Source organism: Oryctolagus cuniculus, chromosome 11 (assembly GCF_051225735.1).
Source record: "Oryctolagus cuniculus isolate XC-2025 breed Fujian yellow rabbit chromosome 11, ASM5122573v1, whole genome shotgun sequence".
NCBI classification, from domain to species: Eukaryota; Metazoa; Chordata; class Mammalia; order Lagomorpha; family Leporidae; genus Oryctolagus; species Oryctolagus cuniculus.
The window spans coordinates 1,272,670-1,293,097 of NC_142877.1; the positions used below are offsets into that span (position 1 = coordinate 1,272,670).

General features: G+C 65.9%; 1 protein-coding gene across 4 annotated transcripts in view; it reads left to right on the top strand.

Annotated features, from left to right (window-relative positions):
- The first annotated feature begins 238 nt into the window (after positions 1-238).
- The window catches only part of TAF4 (TATA-box binding protein associated factor 4), a 70,341-nt gene continuing 50,151 nt past the window's right edge, over positions 239-20,428 (top strand). The window contains exons 1-2 of one of the 4 annotated variants that reach the window (XM_089306943.1): positions 239-580; positions 656-1,651. In XM_089306943.1, coding sequence (XP_089163069.1) covers positions 304-580; positions 656-1,651 — 1,273 coding nt within the window. In that variant the 5' untranslated portion in view covers positions 239-303. Of the gene's footprint in view, positions 1,652-20,428 lie in introns of all 4 variants that reach the window. The other 3 variants (XM_070051647.2, XM_070051646.2, XM_070051644.2) reach the window with 3 other exon arrangements.

Genomic DNA, 20,428 nt, shown 5'->3' on the forward strand with positions numbered 1-20,428 from the left:
GCCCGCCCGCCGCCGCGCCCGGCCGCCCGGCCGCCCGCGCGCGTCCCGGCCTCTAGCGCTCGCAGCCATTGGCCGCGCCTTTTAAGCGCGCGCCGCGGCCAATCGGAGCCCGCCGGCAGCCCGGGCGGGGGCGGGGCGCGCCGCCGCGCCTGCGCAGAGCGCCGGCCGCGCCGGCCGCGCGCCCCCGCCCCCCGCCGGCCGCGCGCCGCCCCCCGCCCGCCCCGCGCCGCCCCACTCGGAACCTCCTCCCCGCCCAGGCGCGCTCGGCCGAGCGGCGGCGGCGGCGGCGGCCGAGGAGGGAAGATGGCGGCGGGCTCGGATCTGCTGGACGAGGTCTTCTTCAACAGCGAGGTGGACGAGAAAGTGGTGAGCGACCTGGTGGGCTCGCTCGAGTCGCAGCTGGCGGCCAGCGCGGCCCACCACCACCACCTCGCGCCGCGCACGCCCGAGGTGCGGGCCGCGGCCGCCGGCGCGCTCGGGAACCATGTTGTGAGCGGCAGCCCGGCCGGAGCCGCGGGCGCCGGCGCGGCCGCCCCCGCCGAGGGCGCGCCCGGAGCGGCGCCGGAGCCGCCCCCCGCAGGTAGAGCGCGGCCGGGGGGCGGGGGGCCGCGGCGCGGGGGCCCCGGCTCACCGCTCCGCCCGCTTGTCCCCGCAGGGCCCGCGGCGCCGCCGGCCGCGAAGCTGAGGCCGCCGCCCGAGGGCAGCGCGGGGCCCTGCGCCCCGGTCCCCGCCGCCGCCGCCGCCGCCGCCGCCGCCAGCGCGGGGCCGGAGCCCGCCGCCGCCGGCCCCGCCAAGCCCGCCGGCCCCGCCGCGCCGGCCGCCCGCGCGGGGCCCGGCCCCGGGCCCGGCCCCGCCAAGCCCGCCGGCCCCGCCGCGCAAACTTTGAATGGGGGCGCCGCGCTGCTGAACTCGCACCACGCCGCACCTGCTGTCAGCCTGGTCAACAACGGGCCCGCGCCGCCGCCGCCGCCGCCCAAGCCCGCGCCCGGCACTGTCATCCAGACGCCCCCTTTCCTGGGCGCCGCCGCGCCCCCCGCGCCCGCCGCCGCCGCCCCCTCGCCCCCCGCCGCCCCCGCGCCCGCCGCCGCCCCGCCCCCGCCGCCGCCCGCGCCGGCCACCCTGGCCCGGCCGCCCGGCCACCCGGCTGGACCCGCGCCCGCCGCGCCGCCCCCCGCCGCCGCCGCCGCGCAGAACGGGGGCAGCGCTGGGGCCGCCCCCGCCCCCGCCCCCGCTCCGGCCGCCGGGGGCCCCGCGGGGGGCAGCGGCCAGCCCGGGCCAGGCGTGCCCGCCGCGGCGCCCGTGCAGGGGGTCAAGGCCGAGTCGCCCAAGACGGTGGTGGCGGCGGCGGCGGCGCCCCCGCCCCCGCAGACCCTGGCGGCCGGCGGCGCGGCCAGCTCGACGCCCGGCATGATCCTGGGGCCAACTATGCAAGGGGCGCTGCCCAGCCCGGCCGGCGTCCCGCCGCCCGCCCCCGGGACCCCCACGGGGCTGCCCAAAGGCGCGGCCGGCGCCGTGACCCAGAGCCTGCCCCGCACGCCCACGGCCGCCAGTGGCGGCATCCGGGCCACCCTGACGCCCACCGTGCTGGCCCCACGCCTGCCGCAGCCGCCTCAGAACCCGACCAACATCCAGAACTTCCAGCTGCCCCCAGGTGAGTGGACGCGCGGCGGGAGGGGCGGGCGGCCGCGGCTTCCGGGAAGTTCTCGCCGGCGACGCGCTGAGGGCGGCTGTCCCGCGGGGCGCGGGCGCCCCTGCCCGGGTGCGGTGGCCTGGCCCGGCTGCCGCTGGCTCCGGCCCGGGGTTGGTCTGCGTTTCAGAGTTGCCGGCCCGGGCAGGCGTCCTTGGGTGCCCCTGTGCGTCGGGCGACCCGCAGTGTGACTCTCGCGGGGACTGGCCCTCGGGGCCGTGCTGGGGGGGCCCGCCGGCCCACCGGCTCTCCTGCTGCCCGTCTCTGGGCTGAGGAGGCAGCTTGGCGGAGCCCCCCTCCCACGCACACGCGCGCGCGCACACGCACACGCGCGCGCTCCAGTGAGGTCAAGGCAGGGTGATCCGGTGGCGTGCGCCCCGTAGGCTGCTCTACCGCCGGCCCCAGGAAGGCAGGGGCCCGGAGCCCGAGCGCTGTGCCGGGAGTGGGCTGAGCGCTCGCCGTGTTGCGGCTCCGCGTGGAGCAGGGGCTCCCGGGGTGGGGTTCCGGCCTCGGCCCGCTCACAGCCTCGCCGGGGCCGTCCTCCCCGGGGTCCTGAGGTCCCGCAGCTTGGCCATCGCCAGCAGGGGTGCGGCTGCCCCAGAGCCGCCCCGCGCCTGTGAGCGCTCCTCCCCTGGTGGAGTGAGGACGCTCGCCGGGCAGCCGTAGCCGCTGCGGTGGCAGGAGCGAAGCGCTGGCCCTTCTATCTTCCTGCTTTCCGGAAAGGGCCGGTGGTCACTTTGGGAGAGTCCGGGAGGTGCCGGGCCCCTGGCCACGCGTCGCAGGAGGTGGTTTTCCTAGGCAGGAGTGCTTCTGGGTGACCTAGGAGGGGCCAGGCGCCCCTCACCCCAGCTGGGCAGGCGGCGTGGTCCTAGGGTGTTGGCCGAAGGCTGTTTGGCGCGGTAGGTGTGTGGTTGACTTTTCGGTAGGAAGTGCGGCAGATTTTGAGTAGAGTTTTCCCAGGAGGCTGGTGGGCTGGTCTGCTTATGAAGTGACAGCTCCGTCTCCGCACCCTCTCTGGGATCCTGCGTGGCAGCAGGTGCCTCCCTGTGGCGAGGCGGCCCCGCTGTCCTGTGGCTGTACCTGGATGAGCTGCTGGCGCTCTGCCCTGGGCCTCCTGGGGGCTGGGGGCCTCTGCCATCCGCCCCATGCCCCCTTTCTGTTTAAAGATTGACTTATTTGAGAGGCAGAGGCAGAGAGAGAGGTCTTCCATCCGCGGGTTCACTCCCTAAATGTCCACACCGGCTGGAGCTGCGCTGATTGGGAGCCAGGAGCTGCTTCTGGGTCTCCCGCGTGGTTGCAGGGGTCCAAGCACTTAGGCATTTCCGCTGCCTTCCCAGGCCACAGCAGAGAGCGGGATTGGAAGTGGAGCAGCCGGGACTTGAACCGGCGCCCATATAGGATGCCAGCACTGCAGGCGGCGGCTTTATTGCCTTTGCCACAGCGCCGGCCCCCATCCCTGTCTTTTTTTTTTTTATTATTTTAAGATTTATTTATTTATTTGAAAGAGTTATGCAGAGGAGAGGCAGAGAGAGAGAGGTCCTCCATCACTGGGTCACTCCCTAATTGGCTGCAATGCCGGAGCTGTGCCGATCCAAAGCCAGGAGCCTCCTCTGGGTCTCCCATGCGGGTGCAGGGGCCCAAGGACTTGGGCCGTCCTGCACTGCCCTCCCAGGCCACAGCAGAGAGCCAGATCGGAAGTGGAGCAGCTGGGCCTCCAACCGGCGCCCGCGTGGGACACCGGCACTGCAGGCTAAGCCACAGCGTCGGCCCCAGCCGTCCCGGTCCTAAAGTGTGCTGAGACCCTGTCTGCCTCGTGCTGCTCTGGGAGGTCAGTGTTGGCCGGCTGGGTCTGGCCAGGAGGCCGCTGCACCTGGGGATGGGTGTTTGCCAGCCAGGAGGCCCCTGCACCCGGGGGTGGGTGTTTGCCAGTGTCCCAGGAGCGAGCGCGTGCTCTCTGGGGTCCGCAGCTCTTCAGGAAGAGGGAGTGACGCCCCCCTCGGGGCCCCTGGGCCGGTCTGCAGGTGAGGAACCCAACAACTGCTGATGGCTTGGCGCCGAGACAGCACGATTTGACTTTATAAATCAAAGAGAAGGGTTATCGATACTCTCTCCACACCCTGTCGTTGATCAGAAAATAGGAAATTCTTGTTTTTTTCTCCGTGGAACTCTCTCATAATGGAAATGGGAATAACTTGGAGACATAACTCCTGCTGGGCTACCAGCAGGGGTTATGGCTGGTTCCTGGCACAGCTCAGGCGGGCTGGAGGCAGTGACAGAGTGGGAGGGCTCTCCCCGTGGGGCCTTCCCTTTGTGGGGGTCCTGGATGGGCCGGGGCGGGACAGAGCCTCGCCCGGCCGCCCTCCAGGAGCTCCTGAGAGCCGTTTGTTGGATTCGGGTTGGTTGTTGTCAGGGTGGCCTTTGTGCTGTTGTAGTTTGCTGTTTTGAAGGGGCTGGAGCCTAAATTTTACCCACGTGGGAGTAACGCGGAACCCTAACAAGGTGTTGGAGGGATCATTGGCGCCATCGCAGTTGTCTGGAGTGCCCTGCAGAGAGCCAGTGCGTGACCTCGAAGTGGTTCAGGCAGAAGTGACATCCAGGGGACGTCGCGATGAAGCAGGCAGGGGGCGGCACACAGCTGCCACGGCCTCGATGGTCCTAGGCTGATGCGCTAAAGGTCGTCCTTGGGCCGCACGGTGGGTCTCGGCGATGTCCTGTGTCCTGGCTGACCCTGTAGCTCACAGCTCGGGCCGGTGTAGGTTCCTCATGGACCCAGAGGTGGGCGTCGGGGGCTTGTTTTCCGCGGTGCCGCCGAGGCTGACAGGGTTCTCAGCTCTGGTGAGGGTGTTGCTTGTTGGTAGGACGGGAAAGCCGGCCGTGCTGTGGGTTGGTCCCAGGCTGGTCGGCACAGAGCACAGGCCTGGGACGCGGTGGCAGCTCTGGCGGCAGGTGCTCTTGGCACGAGGGTCGTCGTGGTTCGAGGTCTGGGTTGTTGCTTGTGCACTGTGTCTGCTCGGTGCTTGTGCCCCCATTTCCCTGGCTGCGTCGGGGAAGAGCCGGGGGTCCCGGCTGTCAGGTGGCACTGATGCCTCACGCACGGGGCCCGTGTCGCCACTTGGTGCACACGCACGTTGCCACGTTGCTTTGGCAGGGACAGGATCTTCCGCGGACAGCTTTAGTCGGATGGGAGCATCCCCAGAGCGAGTTCTCGGCAGGAAGGGTGTGCGGTGGTGGCCGAGTCCGCGCTGGGGTCGCCGCTGGGCTGCGGCTGCCTGCGTGGCCTGGGCTGGGGCCGGAGCCTGCCTTCGGCCGAACGCCTGCTTGATTTTCCTCTCGGTGTCCTCAGGTGGCAGCGACATCTGCAGAGAACAAAGGATAACTGGAGCCCTGGGGGCAGCCTTGGGGGCAGCCCTGGGCCCCTCTGTCCCCTCCTGGGCCCCGCCTGCCCGGCCTGCGGTCCTGGCGCTCGCTGGGGTCTCTGGGATGCGTGCAGGCCTTCTTGGTCGCTGGGGTTTGGATAGATGCGCAGGCGTCTGCTGTGTGCAGGCAGCCGGGCTCGGGGTCGCGGCACCCTGCGGCGGTGTTGGAGTGTGGGAAGACGACTTCTGAAGTCCCAGCCGAGCCGTGTTGGTGAGGCCCTGGGAGGAGGCCCCTTGGCCAGGTGGCGTCTGGTGAGCCTGAGGGAAGGTGGCCCTTCCAGAGTCGCTGAGTGCGGAGTCCCTGGACACGGGGCCGTGCGCCGGGCAGTTGGCCTTGAACAGGCAGGGTGGCCCAGGGCAGCCTCGGCTCCCTGCAGGCCCGGCGCTGGACACAGCTCTGAGGGCAGGCGGTGCTGCCGGGTCTGGTAGCTTCCAGAGCCACTCCCAGGAGAAGTGTGTGTGTCGCCCCTGAAGCGGCACATTTGAAGATGCATTTTGTAAATAGCTTGTTGTTTATGAGTTGATCAAAATATATTAACAACTTATTTTTTTAATAATTATCTGAAAGGCACAGTTAGAAAGAGAGCGGCAGAGAGAGAGAGAGAGCGAGAGCGAGCTGTCTTCTGTCTTCTGTCTGCTGGCTCACCAAATGGCCACAACGGCCGGGCAGGGCCAGACAAAAGCCAGGAACCAGGAGCTTCTCTGCATCTCCCTGGTGGGCGCAGGGCCTCTGCTGTCTTCCAGGTGCGTCAGCCGGGAGCTGGATTGGGAGTGGAGCAGCTGGATCGGGAGTGGAGTAGCTGGATTGGGAGTGGAGTAGCTGGGACTTGCACTGCTGCCCACGTGGGTGCCGGCACTGCAGGTGGTGGCCCTACCCACCACGCCCACAGTGCCGGCCCCAACTGTTTTCTTTATATAATTTTTAAAGATGTATTTATTTATTTGAAAGTCAGACTTATACAGAGAGAGGAGAGGTGCGGGAGTGGGGAGTCTTCCATCCGCTGGTTCACTCCGCAAGCGGCTGCAACGGCCAGAGCTGAGCCAATCCGAAGCCAGGAGCCAGGAGCTTCTTCCGGGTCTCCCATGTGGGTGCAGGGGCCCAAGGACCTGGGCCATCTTCTACTGCTGTCCCAGGCCAGAGAGCTGGATCGGAGGTGGAGCAGCCGGGATTTGAACCAGTGCCCATATGGGAGGCCGGCACTGCAGGCAGCGGCTTTACCTGCTGCGGCACAACGCCAGCCCTTTTAAAAATATTGCAGCAGATACCTGAACGGGTTGTGGGGCACTTGCCCGAGATTTGGGTGCCTCGTGTCTTCGTGTCTTCGTGTTCATAAGCGGGCAGCAGCTCCTGCTCAGTTCTCCCTCGTGGATCCGTCACAGCCAGGCCTTTGGTGACAGAACACTGAAGCTGAGGAAACCCAGGGCAGGCGCTTGCGGCTTTGGGACCTTTGTGGGGTGCCCTGGCGACCGCCGGCAGCCCGAGGTGGCCGTGAGGCGGGCAGTGTCGGCTGCAGAGGCAGACGGCCGCTTCTGGAACTTGCTCCCTGTTCAGTGCTCGGTGAAGTCGATCACGGGCTGTCGGGCTGGGGTTGCACGGCCTCGGACGCTTCACACCAGAAGTTTTGTGTGTTTTTTTCATACCTCTGAGTTTTTGCATTAAGATGCTAAGACTTTTAAAAACAAAAAGACAAAAATTGTGCACAGTTAGGCCTCGACCCCCCCACTTTGGAATGTGTAGACCCCGATACCTTTGCTCGACTCCCCTGAGGTGTCAGCCTCACCCCTGTGTGTCCCCGACCCCGTGTGTCCCCACTGACCCCTGTGTGTGTCCCCGACCCCGTGTGTCCCCACTGACCCCTGTGTGTGTCAGCCTCACCCTGTGTGTCCCCACTGACCCCTGTGTGTGTCAGCCTCACCCCTGTGTGTCCCCACTGACCCCTGTGTGTGTCAGCCTCACCCCTGCGTGTCCCCACTGACCCCTGTGTGTGTCAGCCTCACCCTGTGTGTCCCCACTGACCCCTGTGTGTGTCAGCCTCACCCCTGCGTGTCCCCACTGACCCCTGTGTGTGTCAGCCTCACCCTGTGTGTCCCCACTGACCCCTGTGTGTGTCAGCCTCACTCCTGCGTGTCCCCACTGACCCCTGTGTGTGTCAGCCTCACCCCTGCGTGTCCCCACTGACCCCTGTGTGTGTCAGCCTCACCCCTGCGTGTCCCCACTGACCCCTGTGTGTGTCAGCCTCACCCTGTGTGTCCCCACTGACCCCTGTGTGTGTCAGCCTCACCCCTGTGTGTCCCCACTGACCCCTGTGTGTGTCAGCCTCACCCCTGCGTGTCCCCACTGACCCCTGTGTGTGTCAGCCTCACCCTGTGTGTGTCAGCCTCACCCCTGTGTGTCCCCTGACCCCTGTGTGTCCCCGACCCGTGCGTGTTACCCTCACCCCTGTGTGTGTCAGCCTCACCCCTGTGTGTCCCCTGACCCCTGTGTGTCCCCGACCCGTGCGTGTTACCCTCACCCCTTTGTGTCCCCTGACTCCTGTGTGTCATCCTCACCCCTGTGTGTGTCACCCTCACCTCTGTGTGTGTCTCCGACCCCTGTGTGTCCCCTTACCACTGTGTCTCCCTTGGCCCCTGTGTGTCAGCCCTCACCCCTGTCTGTATGTCAGCCCTGACCCCTGTGTCTCCCTTGGCCCCTGTGTCTCCCCTGACCCCGCGTGTGTCTGAACTGGCTGGCCTCTGGCTTCTCTGACCCCAGATAGCCACTGTCCCATCTGGTCCCTGCTGCTGTGTGTGCATGTCACAGGAAGTGCCGCTGCCATTGCTGCTGTGGGTGGGGGTGGGGGTGGGGGGTGGGAGCCCTCCTGGGTGGCATGTGAGACGGGAGTGACCCCAGGACCAGGGTGCACTGTAGGTGGGGGTGGGGGTGGGAGCCCTCCTGGGTGGCATGTGAGACGGGAGTGACCCCAGGACCAGGGTGCACTGTAGGTGGGGGTGGGGGTGGGAGCCCTCCTGGGTGGCATGTGAGACGGGAGTGACCCCAGGACCAGGGTGCACTGTAGGTGGGGGTGGGGGTGGGAGCCCTCCTGGGTGGCATGTGAGACGGGAGTGACCCCAGGACCAGCGGACAGGAGTGGCCCCAGGACCAGGAGTGGCCCCAGGACCAGCGGACAGCAGTGACCCCAGGACCAGGGTGCGGTGGGGGTGGGGGTGGGGGTGGGAGCCCTCCTGGGTGGCACGTGAGACGGGAGTGGCCCCAGGACCAGTGGACAGGAGTGACCCCAGGACCAGGGTGCACTGTAGGTGGGGGTGGGGGTGGGAGCCCTCCTGGGTGGCACGTGAGACGGGAGTGGCCCCAGGACCAGGGTGCGCTGCAGCGCTGCACTGCGGGGCTGGCTGATTTTGGTTTTCCTGAGGTGTGAGTTCTGGGCCTCCTGTCTCCTGTAGGATGCTACAGTGAAGGGAGGGTCCGTGCTTGCTGCTACCCCCACACCTGAGGGGTGGGCCCAGGGCGGGAGTGTGCTGCGTGGGCAGCGGGGGACCCAGCGAGGCTGCTGGCACTGTTCTGACCCTGGAGGTCGGGGAATCCAGGTCAGCACCGCACCCACCGCTCGGCAGCAGGACTTGGCCCAGGGCTCTGTGGAAAGACGCGTCCGTGCTCTGGAAGGGGGTCCGTGGTACGAGTGGACAGCAGTGTGCCTAGGAGCCGGTAGATCCATGGGACAGGGGCTCTGTGGCTGGGGGCTTTGCCGAGGACACTCTGGGAGTGGACGTGTGAGGGGTGGGTGGAGTGCCTGCCCTTCCGTGGCGTGTTTATGGGTGAGTGAAGGGGGAAGAGAGACAACTTTTTGTTTATTTATTTTTTTAAAGACTTGTTTATTTGAAGGGCAGAGTTACGGAGGGGCAGAGAGAGGAGAGGGGGAGAGAGAGGTCTCCATCTGCTGGTTCCCTCCCCAAATGGCTGCAGCGGCCGGAACTGGGTTGATCCAAAGCCAGGCGGTTCCTCTGGGTCTCCCCCGTGGGTTCAGGACTTGGGCATCTTCCACTGCTTTCCAGGCCATAGCAGAGAGCTGGACGGGAAGTGGAGCAGCCGGGACTCGAACCGGTACACTAACGGGATGCCGGCACTGCAGGTGATGACTTTACCCGCTGTGCCGCAGAATGGGCCCGAGACAGCCTCCTTACTCTGTAACTGCTGAAGTGTGGCAATGAGGAGGTTTCTGGGGGAGGTTTTGTCTCACTGGTCTCCCAGACACGGGTCGCCAGCCTGGTTTTCCTGTGGTCTGCACGGGGCGGCCCGGAGGGAGCCAAGCTGCCTGCCGTCGGCTGCGCGTGTGAGACGCTGCGGGTACCCGTCTCGGGCGGTAGGACGGTGACTAAGAGAGAGAAGAAAGCTCCCTGGGCTGCATCTTCGTGGCACTCTAACTTGTAAAACTATTAGTCACTTGACAGTGACTTCTTCCCCAGCCTGTCCTCTGACTAGTTAGTTGACATTGGTCCCGGGAAGTCGGGGAAGCGTTGCAGCAGCGAGGGAGTAGCTGGGGCCCTCACAGCCTGCCTTGCCGGCCGTCACGGTGGGACCTGGCCGTGAGGAAGGCGCCGTGCCTCAGCCTGGTCCCCGTGCTCTGCTCCGCAGTCGTCCGCAGTCTGCGTAAGTGGCCCAGCCTGGGTGGGCGTCCCTCTACGCAGCCTGGTCAGGGTTGAGCCTTTAAAGGTTGTGATGCAAATGGACTTCAGCGGCTGGGCCAGCTTGCTTTTTTAGAGTTACCGTGACAATACGCCCTCTTGGTAGAGATGGATAGCCTTCTGAGAAAGTTGTGTTCGGGTTTGAGTTGTGTCTCTGGCTCCGTGAGCTTGGACCTGGGTCAGGCACGGTGCACAGCTGTGGCCTGTTTGCCTCACGGCACTCCAGGGGTCCTGAGGCCGGCAGCCCCCGCTCTTGTGCTGCACCTGTTGTGGGGTCGCAGGGTGAGGCTGCGCTGGGCACCTGCACAGGTCCTGGCCCTGGGCGGGGGGTGTGAGGGAGTGCTGGGCACTTGGGAGCCGTGAGCAGAGGTCAGGATTTGAGGGTGGTGGCCTTGGGCGGTGTGTGCAGTGGCAGGTGGGGAGAGGCAGTTCCCCGGCTGGCCCCGCAGCACAGGGGGCACGGGAGGAGTGGCCAGGGAGCCAGGGGCCTGCCCTGAAGTCCAGGAGAGAAGGTGCGAGTGGCTGGCCCATGGGGGTGGGCGGGGGTCAGCAGGAAGGGGCACCTGAGGGAGCGCCGCTGTTGCCTGCATAGCTCCTGGGATGGGTGCTGGCTTCTTTGTCTGTGTTTACGGGACCTTGGGGGGACCTCCCCTTCTAGGCGCGCTAGTTGCTGATCTTGGCAGTTTGCTGTTGGGTGTGCGTCCTAGCCTCCCCGCCACGTGTGGATGAGTGGGAGGCGGGCCTCCCGCCACGTGTGGATGAGTGGGAGTCGGGTCTCCCTCCACGAGGGTCCCAAGGCTGGCAGAGGCGAATGGAGCTTCCGGGCATCTGCCGCCCCCGCCTGTGTGTCTCGTTGTCCCGTGGTCGGACCTGCACTTGTGAGTGGGCGTGGTTGGGTTTGGAGCAGACACGTGCTTCAGATGCCTGGCGCAAAGAGGTGTCTGATGTGGCCCAGGTGTGCGCGCGAGGGCTGACTGGCCCAGGGGTGGTTGGCTGTGCTTAGATCGGCAGGTGTGTGTCTGGTGGGTCCTGCCAGCCTGTAGTGTGAGGTCCCCTAGGCTTGAGTTTCTGCCGTCCCAAGGGGCCGTGTCATCTGGCTGAGGCCTGTTGCTGTACAGCTGGCAGCCCCAGAGCTGGGAGACGTCCCCTGGGCGCGGGGCCTGCCCCCAAGCTGGGAGACGCCCCCTGGGCGCCGGGCCTGCCCCCTGAGCTGGGAGATGTTCCCTGAGCTGGGAGACGCCCCCTGAGCTGGGAGACGTCCCCTGGGTGCGGGGCCTGCCCCCAGAGCTGGGAGACGCCCCCTGGGCGCGGGGCCTGCCCCCAAGCTGGGAGATGCCCCCAGAGCTGGGAGACGTCCCCTGAGTTGGGAGATGCCCCCTGAGCTGGGAGATGCCCCCTGAGCTGGGAGACACCCCCTGAGCTGGGAGACGCCCCCTGGGCTGGGAGACGTCCCTTGGGCTGGGAGACACTCCCTGGGTGCGGGGCCTGCCCCCAAGCTGGGAGACGCCCCCTGGGCGCGGGGCCTGCCCCAGTGATGCCCGTCACTTTCTTCTGGGTTCTGCCGAGAGGACTTGGTTGGCTGCTTGCACTTGGGCCTGGGGGTGGGGTTCGATGGGTGGCAGCACGCTGCTCACAGCCAGCAGGCCTGGGGAGTGTCTGGTGAACCGGTTGGCCAGTCGGTCGGTCAGCAGGCACAGGCTGGGTGGCAGCTACGGGCTGGTTGTGTGCGGGGCTTGGCCGGGGGCCAGAGCGGGCTGCATGGAGCCGCGTGAGGACTGCGGTGGGCTTGCGACGTGGAATCCTGCTCTCCCCGTGTCGCTCCCCGAGCGGGCGCCCTGGTGCTCGGTGGGGGTCGCTCCAGTTTCCCTGCTGCTCCGGGGACTGGGTGGAGGCTGTTGATGGGACTTGGCTCCTTGTCTGCTTGAGATGCCCTGAGTGACGTGACGTGACGCGACGCGGCGAGGAGGTGCCGTGGCTGGAGGGGCGGGGGAGCTCCCCACAAAGCGCGGTTCCAGGTGCGGCTCTGACCTCGCACGTGGCCCCGGGGCCCTGGTGACGCGGGCCCTGCCGGCCGACCTCTGCTTCCCCTTGTTCCCGGTCGTGTGACAGGCAGCTCTTGGACGCCCTGGGCAGTGGCCCCTGAGACCTGGGTGCTGGAAAGGAGGGGCTGCCCCTTCCCTCTGGCAGCGCTGAGGCCGGGCTCAGGTGCCACCCGCCTCAGGCCCAGGGCATCCAGGGCGCTGTTTGTGTGCCTGGCAGGCCGGGTTGGGACAGAGACATCAGGGCACGACCGCAGGTGGGGAGCTCAGGGCAGCGACTTTGTGTGTGGACTGGGCCGTGCGTGTGCACCTGGGGCCCTGCGAGTGCACCTGGGGCCCTGCGAGTGCACGTGGGGCCGTGCGTGTGGACATGGGGCCGTGTGTGTGGACCTGGGGCCCTGCGTGTGGACTTGGTGCCGTGCTTGTGGACGTGGGGCCCTGCGTGTGGTCTTGGGGTCCTGGGTGTGGACATGAGGCCCTGCGTGTGGGCATGGGGTCCTGTGTGTGGACGTGGGGCCCTGTGTGTGGTGTGGGGCCTTGTGTGTGGACGTGGGGCCCTGCGTGTGGACGTGGGGCCCTGTGTGTGGATCTGGGGCCCTGAGTGTGGACGTGGGGCCCTGCGTGTGGACGTGGGGCCCTGTGTGTGGACCTGGGGCCCTGCGTGTGCACCTGGGGCCCTGCGTGTGGACGTGGGGCCCTGCGTGTGGACCTGGGGCCATGTGTGTGGACCTGGGGCCCTGTGTGTGGACCTGGGGCCCTGTGTGTGGACCTGGGGCACTGTGTGTGGACCTGGGGCCATGTGTGTGCACCTGGGGCCCTGTGTGTGCACCTGGGGCCCTGTGTGTGGACGTGGGGCCCTGTGTGTGGACGTGGGGCCATGTGTGTGCACCTGGGGCCCTGTATGTGGACCTGGGGCCCTGCGTGTGGACCTGGGGCCATGTGTGTGGACCTGGGGCCCTGTGTGTGGACCTGGGGCCATGTGTGTGCACCTGGGGCCCTGTGTGTGCACGTGGGGCCCTGTGTGTGCACGTGGGGCCCTGTGTGTGCACCTGGGGCCATGTGTGTGCACCTGGGGCCATGTGTGTGGACGTGGGGCCTTGTGTGTGGACCTGGGGCCATGTGTGTGGACCTGGGGCCCTGTGTGTGGGCCTGGGGCCCTGTGTGTGGACGTGGGGCCCTGTGTGTGCACCTGGGGCCCTGTGTGTGGATGTGGGTCCCTGTGTGTGCACCTGGGGCCCTGTGTGTGAACGTGGGGCCGTGTGTGTGGACGTGGGGCCGTGTGTGTGGACGTGGGGCCGTGTGTGTGGACGTGGGGCCCTGTGTGTGGACGTGGGGCCCTGTGTGTGGACCTGGGGCCCTGTGTGTGGACCTGGGGCCCTGCGTGTGCACCTGGGGCCCTGCGTGTGGACATGGGGCCCTGCGTGTGGACCTGGGGCCATGCGTGTGGACGTGGGGCCATGCGTGTGGACCTGGGGCCTTGTGTGTGGACCTGGGGCCCTGTGTGTGGACGTGGGGCCCTGTGTGGACCTGGGGCCATGCGTGTGGACGTGGGGCCCTGCGTGTGGACGTGGGGCCCTGCGTGTGGACCTGGGGCCCTGCGTGTGGACCTGGGGCCCTGCGTGTGGACGTGGGGCCCTGTGTGTGGACGTGGGGCCCTGCGTGTGGACGCAGGGCCCTGCGTGTGGACCTGGGGCCCTGCGTGTGGACGTGGGGCCATGCGTGTGGACCTGGGGCCTTGTGTGTGCACCAGGGTCCCTGTGTGTGGACCTAGGCTGTGGGAATTCGTGAACTCTGTTCTTGGATGACAGAGCGCAGTGCTGGCGAGGCACACGCAAAGCCCCGGGTGAGCGCCTGCCTCCGTGCTGGGCTGGTCTCTGTGTCCTGTGGGCTGCAGTGGGGGCGGCCGTGGGAGGCAGGGCGTGCACGTGGCCGGAGTGGCTGTTTCTGAGGAGCCTGGTTGGGCTGGGGCGGTCACTTTGTCCTTTCATTCAAGCCCCTCGTGGTAGTGGAGAGACAGGCGCTGGAGCATGGCTCTCGGGTCCTGTGCCCCTCAGCCTTCCTGATGACACCGGTGTGGTTGATGGCAGGTGCTGCTGCCGGCGTGGGGACCGCCCGGTTCTGACCCCGCAGTCTGCCGGCCATCAGTGGCTTCTCTGCCTCCTGGTGCCCCGCGCTGGGTTTCCCCCTGGGCTGCTCCACCGGGGACATGGGCAGGGCCCTTGCTGCCTGCTCGAGGGTGGCATTCTGGCTCTGCCTGCTGCCCGCGCCTCGCTCCGGCTCTGGCTGCCCTGTTCCTGGGTCTGACTTGGCCTTCGCAGGGCTCCGTGCTCCCTGCTCGGCTCGCTTGGGATCTGTGTGTCCATAGCTGGGGCAGCCCGCTCTGCCGGCCCTCGCTGGGTCTGAGTGGTCTTGCCAGCTGAGTTCCTGTTCCCTGCATGTGCTCAGTGTCAGATGCGGGACTGGTGCGGCCCAGATGCTGGGGGGCATGAGTCAGGAGTCTCCTGGAAGCGGTGTGCCTGGCTGGACGGGGATCCGGTTGGCATTACTTGGACTGGGAAGCGGTGGAAGAGAGCAGGTTGTGCACCTCTGGGTCTTGGACTCGGAGGCCCGAGCCTGTCACAGCGCGTGGTCCCTGCGTGGGCTGCTTTACTGTGTGGCTGTCACAGCCACTTAACAAGCACCTGCCAGGCACCACCCATGGGAGATGAGGACCTGGCCAGCGTCCCGGGCGGCCCTGTCACAGCCCCGACCTCTGCCTGCTCTTGCTCCTAACCCTTTGTTGTGTTGTAGCCTGGGCGCCGTGTGTGGTGTGGCCCAGGCTTCTCCACGTGGCCGTGTGGTGTTTGCTGGGGTGGACACTCTCTCCCGTGGGGGGCTTTTGGGTTATTGGCTGATCACCCTGTCGCCTGGTGACCTCTTGCTGTGCGTGTGTGGGCCCTGCTGTGGGACGTTGTGAACCCCGAGGTGGAGCAGAGGAGGGTGCGCACGGTGGAGTGCCGGGGGCTGGCCGTGTTGAGGAGACGGGCGTCTTCCCCAGCAGGCCTGGCCTCGCCGTGTGGCTGAGGCTGTGGCAGCTTCCAGAGCCGAGGCCGAGCTGGGGGGCAGGGCCGGGGCACCGAGCGTGCCGGGGTGGCTTTCGTCGTTTACTTTGTCTTCAGGCAGAGCTTTCAGGCTGCTCTCCGAGATGGGACGTAGCTGCGCAGGGCTCCTTTTCCTGGAGGCACTTGTGTGTCTGGGAAGAAGCACTGTGTGCAGTGATTTCAGTGTGGGACCCCTACTCCCCCGGTGGAGCCACAGCGTGGGCGGCCTCCTCTCGTGGCCACAGGGGCACTGCCGAGCGCGTCCGGCCAGCGGCTGGGTCCAGGGTGCGTGAGGGTGGGGCCCCAGGAGGGGCAGGAAGGGAGTTGTGGGGACGTGTGCAGCCCAGGGAGGGGCTGGGAAACCCTGGGGAAGGGTCTGCTGTTCTGGAGGCTTGTGGCTACTAGGGACTGACCCAGGGAGGTTGGTGACTTTGGGCTGTGTGCAGGGAGCGGTCGCCACGTCCTGTGGCCTTCCAGTTCGTAGGTGCTCGTGGGTGGGGCGCCTGTGCCGGTCGCCCAGTTGCGCCCGTTTCCGACATTACTTGGGTGCCGTGTCCTGTCGGGCGCTGCCTGCCCTTTGGCGTCTGTGTGCATCACGTCCGGGAGCTGGCGCTCTGTCCTGGAGGCGGTGCCGTGCCACAGCCCCAGTGCCCAGGCGGTGTCGGCTGGACCCTGCCTGTGCCGCACGGTCCCCGGAGGGCGGGGGCGGCCTCCAGCTTCTCCTCTTGCTTGGGGCTGGATCTTCTGGGGCCAGGAGTGGTCTGTCTGTCTGTCTTTTCTTTCTTTCTTTCCCGGGAAAGCCTCTTCAGCTATCGCTGCTGCTTCCTCTTGGAGCTCCACATAAGCTGTTGTGTGACACATGCAGCTGTCCCGTGACACGCGCTGGTCACCTGGCACACGTGACGGGGACCCGACACACGGTCGTGGCACGTGTGGCTGTTGCACGACACACAGGCACCTGACACGTGTGGCTGTAACACATGTGACTACTGCGTAACATGCATGATGGCTGTGTCGCATGTGATGGGTAGCCTGCACGTATGTGTGTCACATGTGACTACGTGGCACACGATGGTTGTGACACATGATGGACACCTGACACACATGGTGGCTTTTGTGTCACACGCTCCTTCCCAGCCTGCATCTGTAGCATGATAACCCCTGATGCACCTGCCGGGGCCTGCTTTCTCTGGTCTCTGTTGGGGCTTGGGTGATTCACATATTTACAGTCCTTTACTCTTTTTTTTTTTTTTTTAAAGATTTATTTATTTATTTATTTGAGAGAGAGAGAGAGAGAGAGAGAGAGAGAGAGAGAGTCTTCCATCCAATGGTTCACTTCCCAATTGGCTGCAGCGGCCGGAGCTGCACCAGTCTGAAGGCAGGAACCAGGAGCTTCTTCTGGGTCTCCCACGTGGGTGCAGGGGCCCAGGACTTGGGCCGTCCTCCACTGCTTTCCCAGGCCACAGCAGAGAGCTGGATGGGAGGTGGAGCAGCCGGTTCTTGAACCGGCGTCCATTTGGGATGCTGGCGCTTCAGGCCAGGGCGTTAACCTGCTGTGCCACAGTGCCGGCCCTTACATTTCTTTACTCTTGCGTTAGGGTGTGGGGAGGGGACTAGGGGCCCAGCAAGTGGGTCTGCCAGTTGGCCAGCTCACCAGGAGACTGTTCCTGGGGGGATGAGGAACGCAGCTCTTGCGCCCCCGATTCCTGGCACTAAGAGGTGTTGTGGTATTTCGGGTAGAGTCCTCTGAGAACTGTTCCCAGGTAGGAGGGAGCCGTGCAGGGGCTGCCTGTCGTAGCTGGGGTGGACTTGCAGGAAGAGGGCTGCCTGTGGAGGCTGCTCTGTGTTGCCTGTCCTGGGGCAGCGGTCCAGTCTCCAGCAGAGATGGCAGGAAGTGGTGTCTGGTGGGTGCTGGCCGGGAGGTGGACTTGCAGTCTGGTGGGGCAGGAGGCCTTCAGGCCTTGCTCCAGGGTGACCCTTGGTGGACATCCCGGGCTGTCCGTCACGGGCGCCCTGGCGTGTTCTGCGGATGACAATGGAACGGGCATGGAGGTGAACCGCGGAGGACCCTGTTACAGTGTCCAGGGAGCAGTGAGCGCCCTGTGTGTGTGTGTGTGTGTGTGTGTGAGAGAGAGAGAGAGAGAGAGAGGTGGGTGAGCTCCCTGTGTGTGTGTGTGTGTGTGTGTGAGAGAGAGGTGGGTGAGCTCCCTGTGTGTGTGTGTGTGTGTGTGTGAGAGAGAGGTGGGTGAGCTCCCTGTGTGTGTGTGTGTGTGTGTGTGAGAGGTAGGTGAGCTCCCTGTGTGTGTGTGTGTGTGAGAGAGAGAGGTGGGTGAGCTCCCTGTGTGTGTGTGTGTGTGTGAGAGGTGGGTGAGCTCCCTGTGTGTGTGTGTGTGTGTGTGTGTGTGAGAGGTGGGTGAGCTCCCTGTGTGTGTGTGTGTGTGTGTGTGTGTGTGAGAGAGGTAGGTGCCGGCTGCAGACCTGGGAGCTGCAGCCTTTGGTCTTTCCCTCAGTGGTGGTGGGGGGCAGGAGGATATGCTGGCTTGCTGGGGGGGGCAGGGTGTGGTCCCGGGGTTAGAGGCCCCGTGCCACCCATGGTCAGCACTGGCCTGCAGGGCTGTGTCTGAGAACCCCCTCGTCAGGCAGGGCGTGGAGACTGGTGCAGGTACCCGTGGTGCATGGCCCCGCGCGTGACGGCAGGGCTGGTCTGAGGAAGCAGCTACTGGGCGGCACAGGCGTGGGGGGGTCGGGCCAGCATGGCGCCCTGGTAACGGAGAGCGGCCGGTAGGACGCGGGGGAGGTGGATGCACGTGTTGTGGGAGAGTGGACGTGGCCTGCTGTGGCCTGGGGGAAGAGCCAGGTGCAGTGAGGCACAGTCTGGCTCTAGAACTGCAGGTGACCCTGCTGCCCGTTATTTTGACCGAGTTGGGCTCTGGAGTGGCCATGGCAGGGACACTCATGGCTGGCCAGTCTCAGGGATTCCAGGTTGGCTGTGCTGGCCATCTGAGGGGGCCTAGTGCCCTCCCAGGGTGTCTGGGGCTGTTGTCCCCCCATGCCGTGTGTCAGGTATGAGACGTGTGGCACGTGGAGTCCCCAGGGATGACGCTGTCCTTGTCTGGGCTTGGTGAGCAGCGCCGGGCACGTGCTGGGCATGTCCTACGGGGGGAGCCGGCGCAGTGCCGGGCCCGGCACTCCCGGGGGTTTTCTGATGACTGATGCCTGCTGCGGCTCCGGTCTGGGCGGGCGCTTCGGGTGCTGGGGTGAGGGCAGGTGCAGGAGGAAGAGCAGGTGTGGGGCGCCCTGAGCACCGCGGCTGGGAGTGGCGGGTGCTGGGTTTCTGGAGATGGCCCTCTGGCTGCTGCGGTGCTGTCCTTGGTGGCGTGGTCGAAACGTTGCTTTCGTGGGAACCAGAGGGCCCTCCTGGGGCCACGCTGGGCGTGTTCCCCAGGGACCGAGCCCCTCGCCGTCGGAGGGGCCCTGTGTTTGCGCAGTGGCAGCGTCCGGGCAGGGGCCCCTCCCCCTCACTCCCACCGCCGTCACCCCAGGTGCCTTCAGAGCAGGTGGGGCCCTGCCGCTGCCCAGCCGAGACTTCGGGCCGGGAGTCCTTCCTGCTCCGTGTGTGCCGAGGTCTTGGTTCTGCTGGCCTGTGAGCGCACGTGACGGTGTCCCTTCTGTGCAGGGCTCTGCTCTGGAGGGAAGAGCGTCCCATGTGACCAGCACATGCGTGACCTCACACACGCACGGCCTCTCATGAGAGTGACCTTGCCTCCCACCTAGAAAAGGGGCTGATGCATCGTTATTTAAAGTAATTTTCTCTGTCATTTGTTTTAATTATTTTATGTTTTATTTGAAAGGCAGACACACACACACACACACAGATCCTCCACCCACTGCTTCATTCCCCAGATTCCTGCGTCAGCTGGTCCTGGACCACGCTGAAGCCGGGGGCCAAGAACTCATCCATGTCTCCCACTGAGCCGTCGCTGCTGCCTCCCAGGTGTGCAGTAGCAGGAAGCTGAAATGGGAAGTGGGGCCGGGAGCCAGACCCAGGCGTTGCAGCGTGGGACGTGGGTGTCCCAGGTGGTCTCTGACCCCTGCCGCGGATGCCCTGGCTGCCCCGTCCTCTGGTGGAGACAAGGACTTCTGGAAGGACCGCATGTCTGGGCTGTGGCTTGGGACCCCACACACTGACCACTCACTGCCTCCCGAGGCCTGTAGGGGCAGGAAGCTGGGGTCAGCCGTGGACGTGGGTGCCTAACCCCCGGGCTAAATGCTGCTTCCGCCCAGCGCACTGGGCAGTCCTGGCGAGAAGTGAGGATGCGTTTAGGTGAGAGGAAGTCGCTGCTGCTGGTGTTCAGGACACGAATGTGCGGCTCCTTGCTGGGGACCTGTGGGTGCCCTGGGAGTCTGCTCTGCCTGGTCCGGACTAGGGTCTGCGGTAGACCAGGTGTCTGAGGGAAGAACTCACAGCAGGGCTCGTCCACTGCACTTGGGGTGCTCTGGATCGACCTCCTGAACTCCCCACCTAGCAGTACAGCCTGCGCAGCCCTGTACTTACAAATAGCTTAAGAATATTTATTTTTGGAGGCCAGCACTGTGGCGGAGCGGCAGTGTCGGCATCCCATATCGACGCTGGTTGAGACCCAGCTGCTCCACTTGCAATGCAGCTCTCTGCTGTGGCCTGGGCAAGCAGGAGAAGATGCCCAAGTGCTGGGTCCCTGCCCCGGTGTGGGGGACCCGGAAGAAGCTCCAGGCTCCGGACTTTGGATTGGCCCAGCTCCAGCTGTTGTGGCCGTTTGGGGAGTGAGCCCGCAGAGGGAAGACCTCTCTCTCTCTGCCTCTCCGTAACTCTGCCTCCTAAATAAATAAAAAAATAAATACTTCAAAGCTCCTATTTTCTTTTAGTGTGTCTGATACCCGTTTGCAGAGGAGTTCATAAAGGCAGAAGCCCGTGGAGTAGGCACGGCTGACCTGGGCTGTCGCCCGACCGTCCCACGCCTCGTTCTGGTTCACGGGACTTGAGGGCCGCGTGCTCCCTGAGCCTGTTGCAGTTCTCACGGCGTGCCAGGCCCACGTCCGTGACGGAAACGGGCGTCATCTGGTCTGGGTGGGGCCCTGGGGTGGGCGGGGGGACAGACTCCCCAGCCTGGCTGGGGGGAGCGTGCGAGGCGTGTGTACGGGGGCAGTTGCTGAGACCGCGAGTGGTTGTCGCAGTGTGGCTTCGAGCCTGCGTGGTTGGGCTCCATCGCCACCTGAGATTACATACGCTCTGTGTGTGCTGAGTTTTCCTCCTTGGAGGCTTCGAACCACCTGGGGCGAGTTGGTGTGTGTCCCTGGAAGTGACCGGTCTTCTGTGTTGGCCCAGGGATGGCTGTGTACTCGTGCCGTTTGTCCTGGCGCGAGAGGTCCCTGCGTCCTCCCAGGTTTCCTGTGCCCCAGGCCTGTCCTCTCCCCAAGAAGCCTCGTGTCCCTGTGAGATGTCGGCACGTGTGGCGCTGTGGGCGGTCACGGGAGCTTGGGTCCGGACTC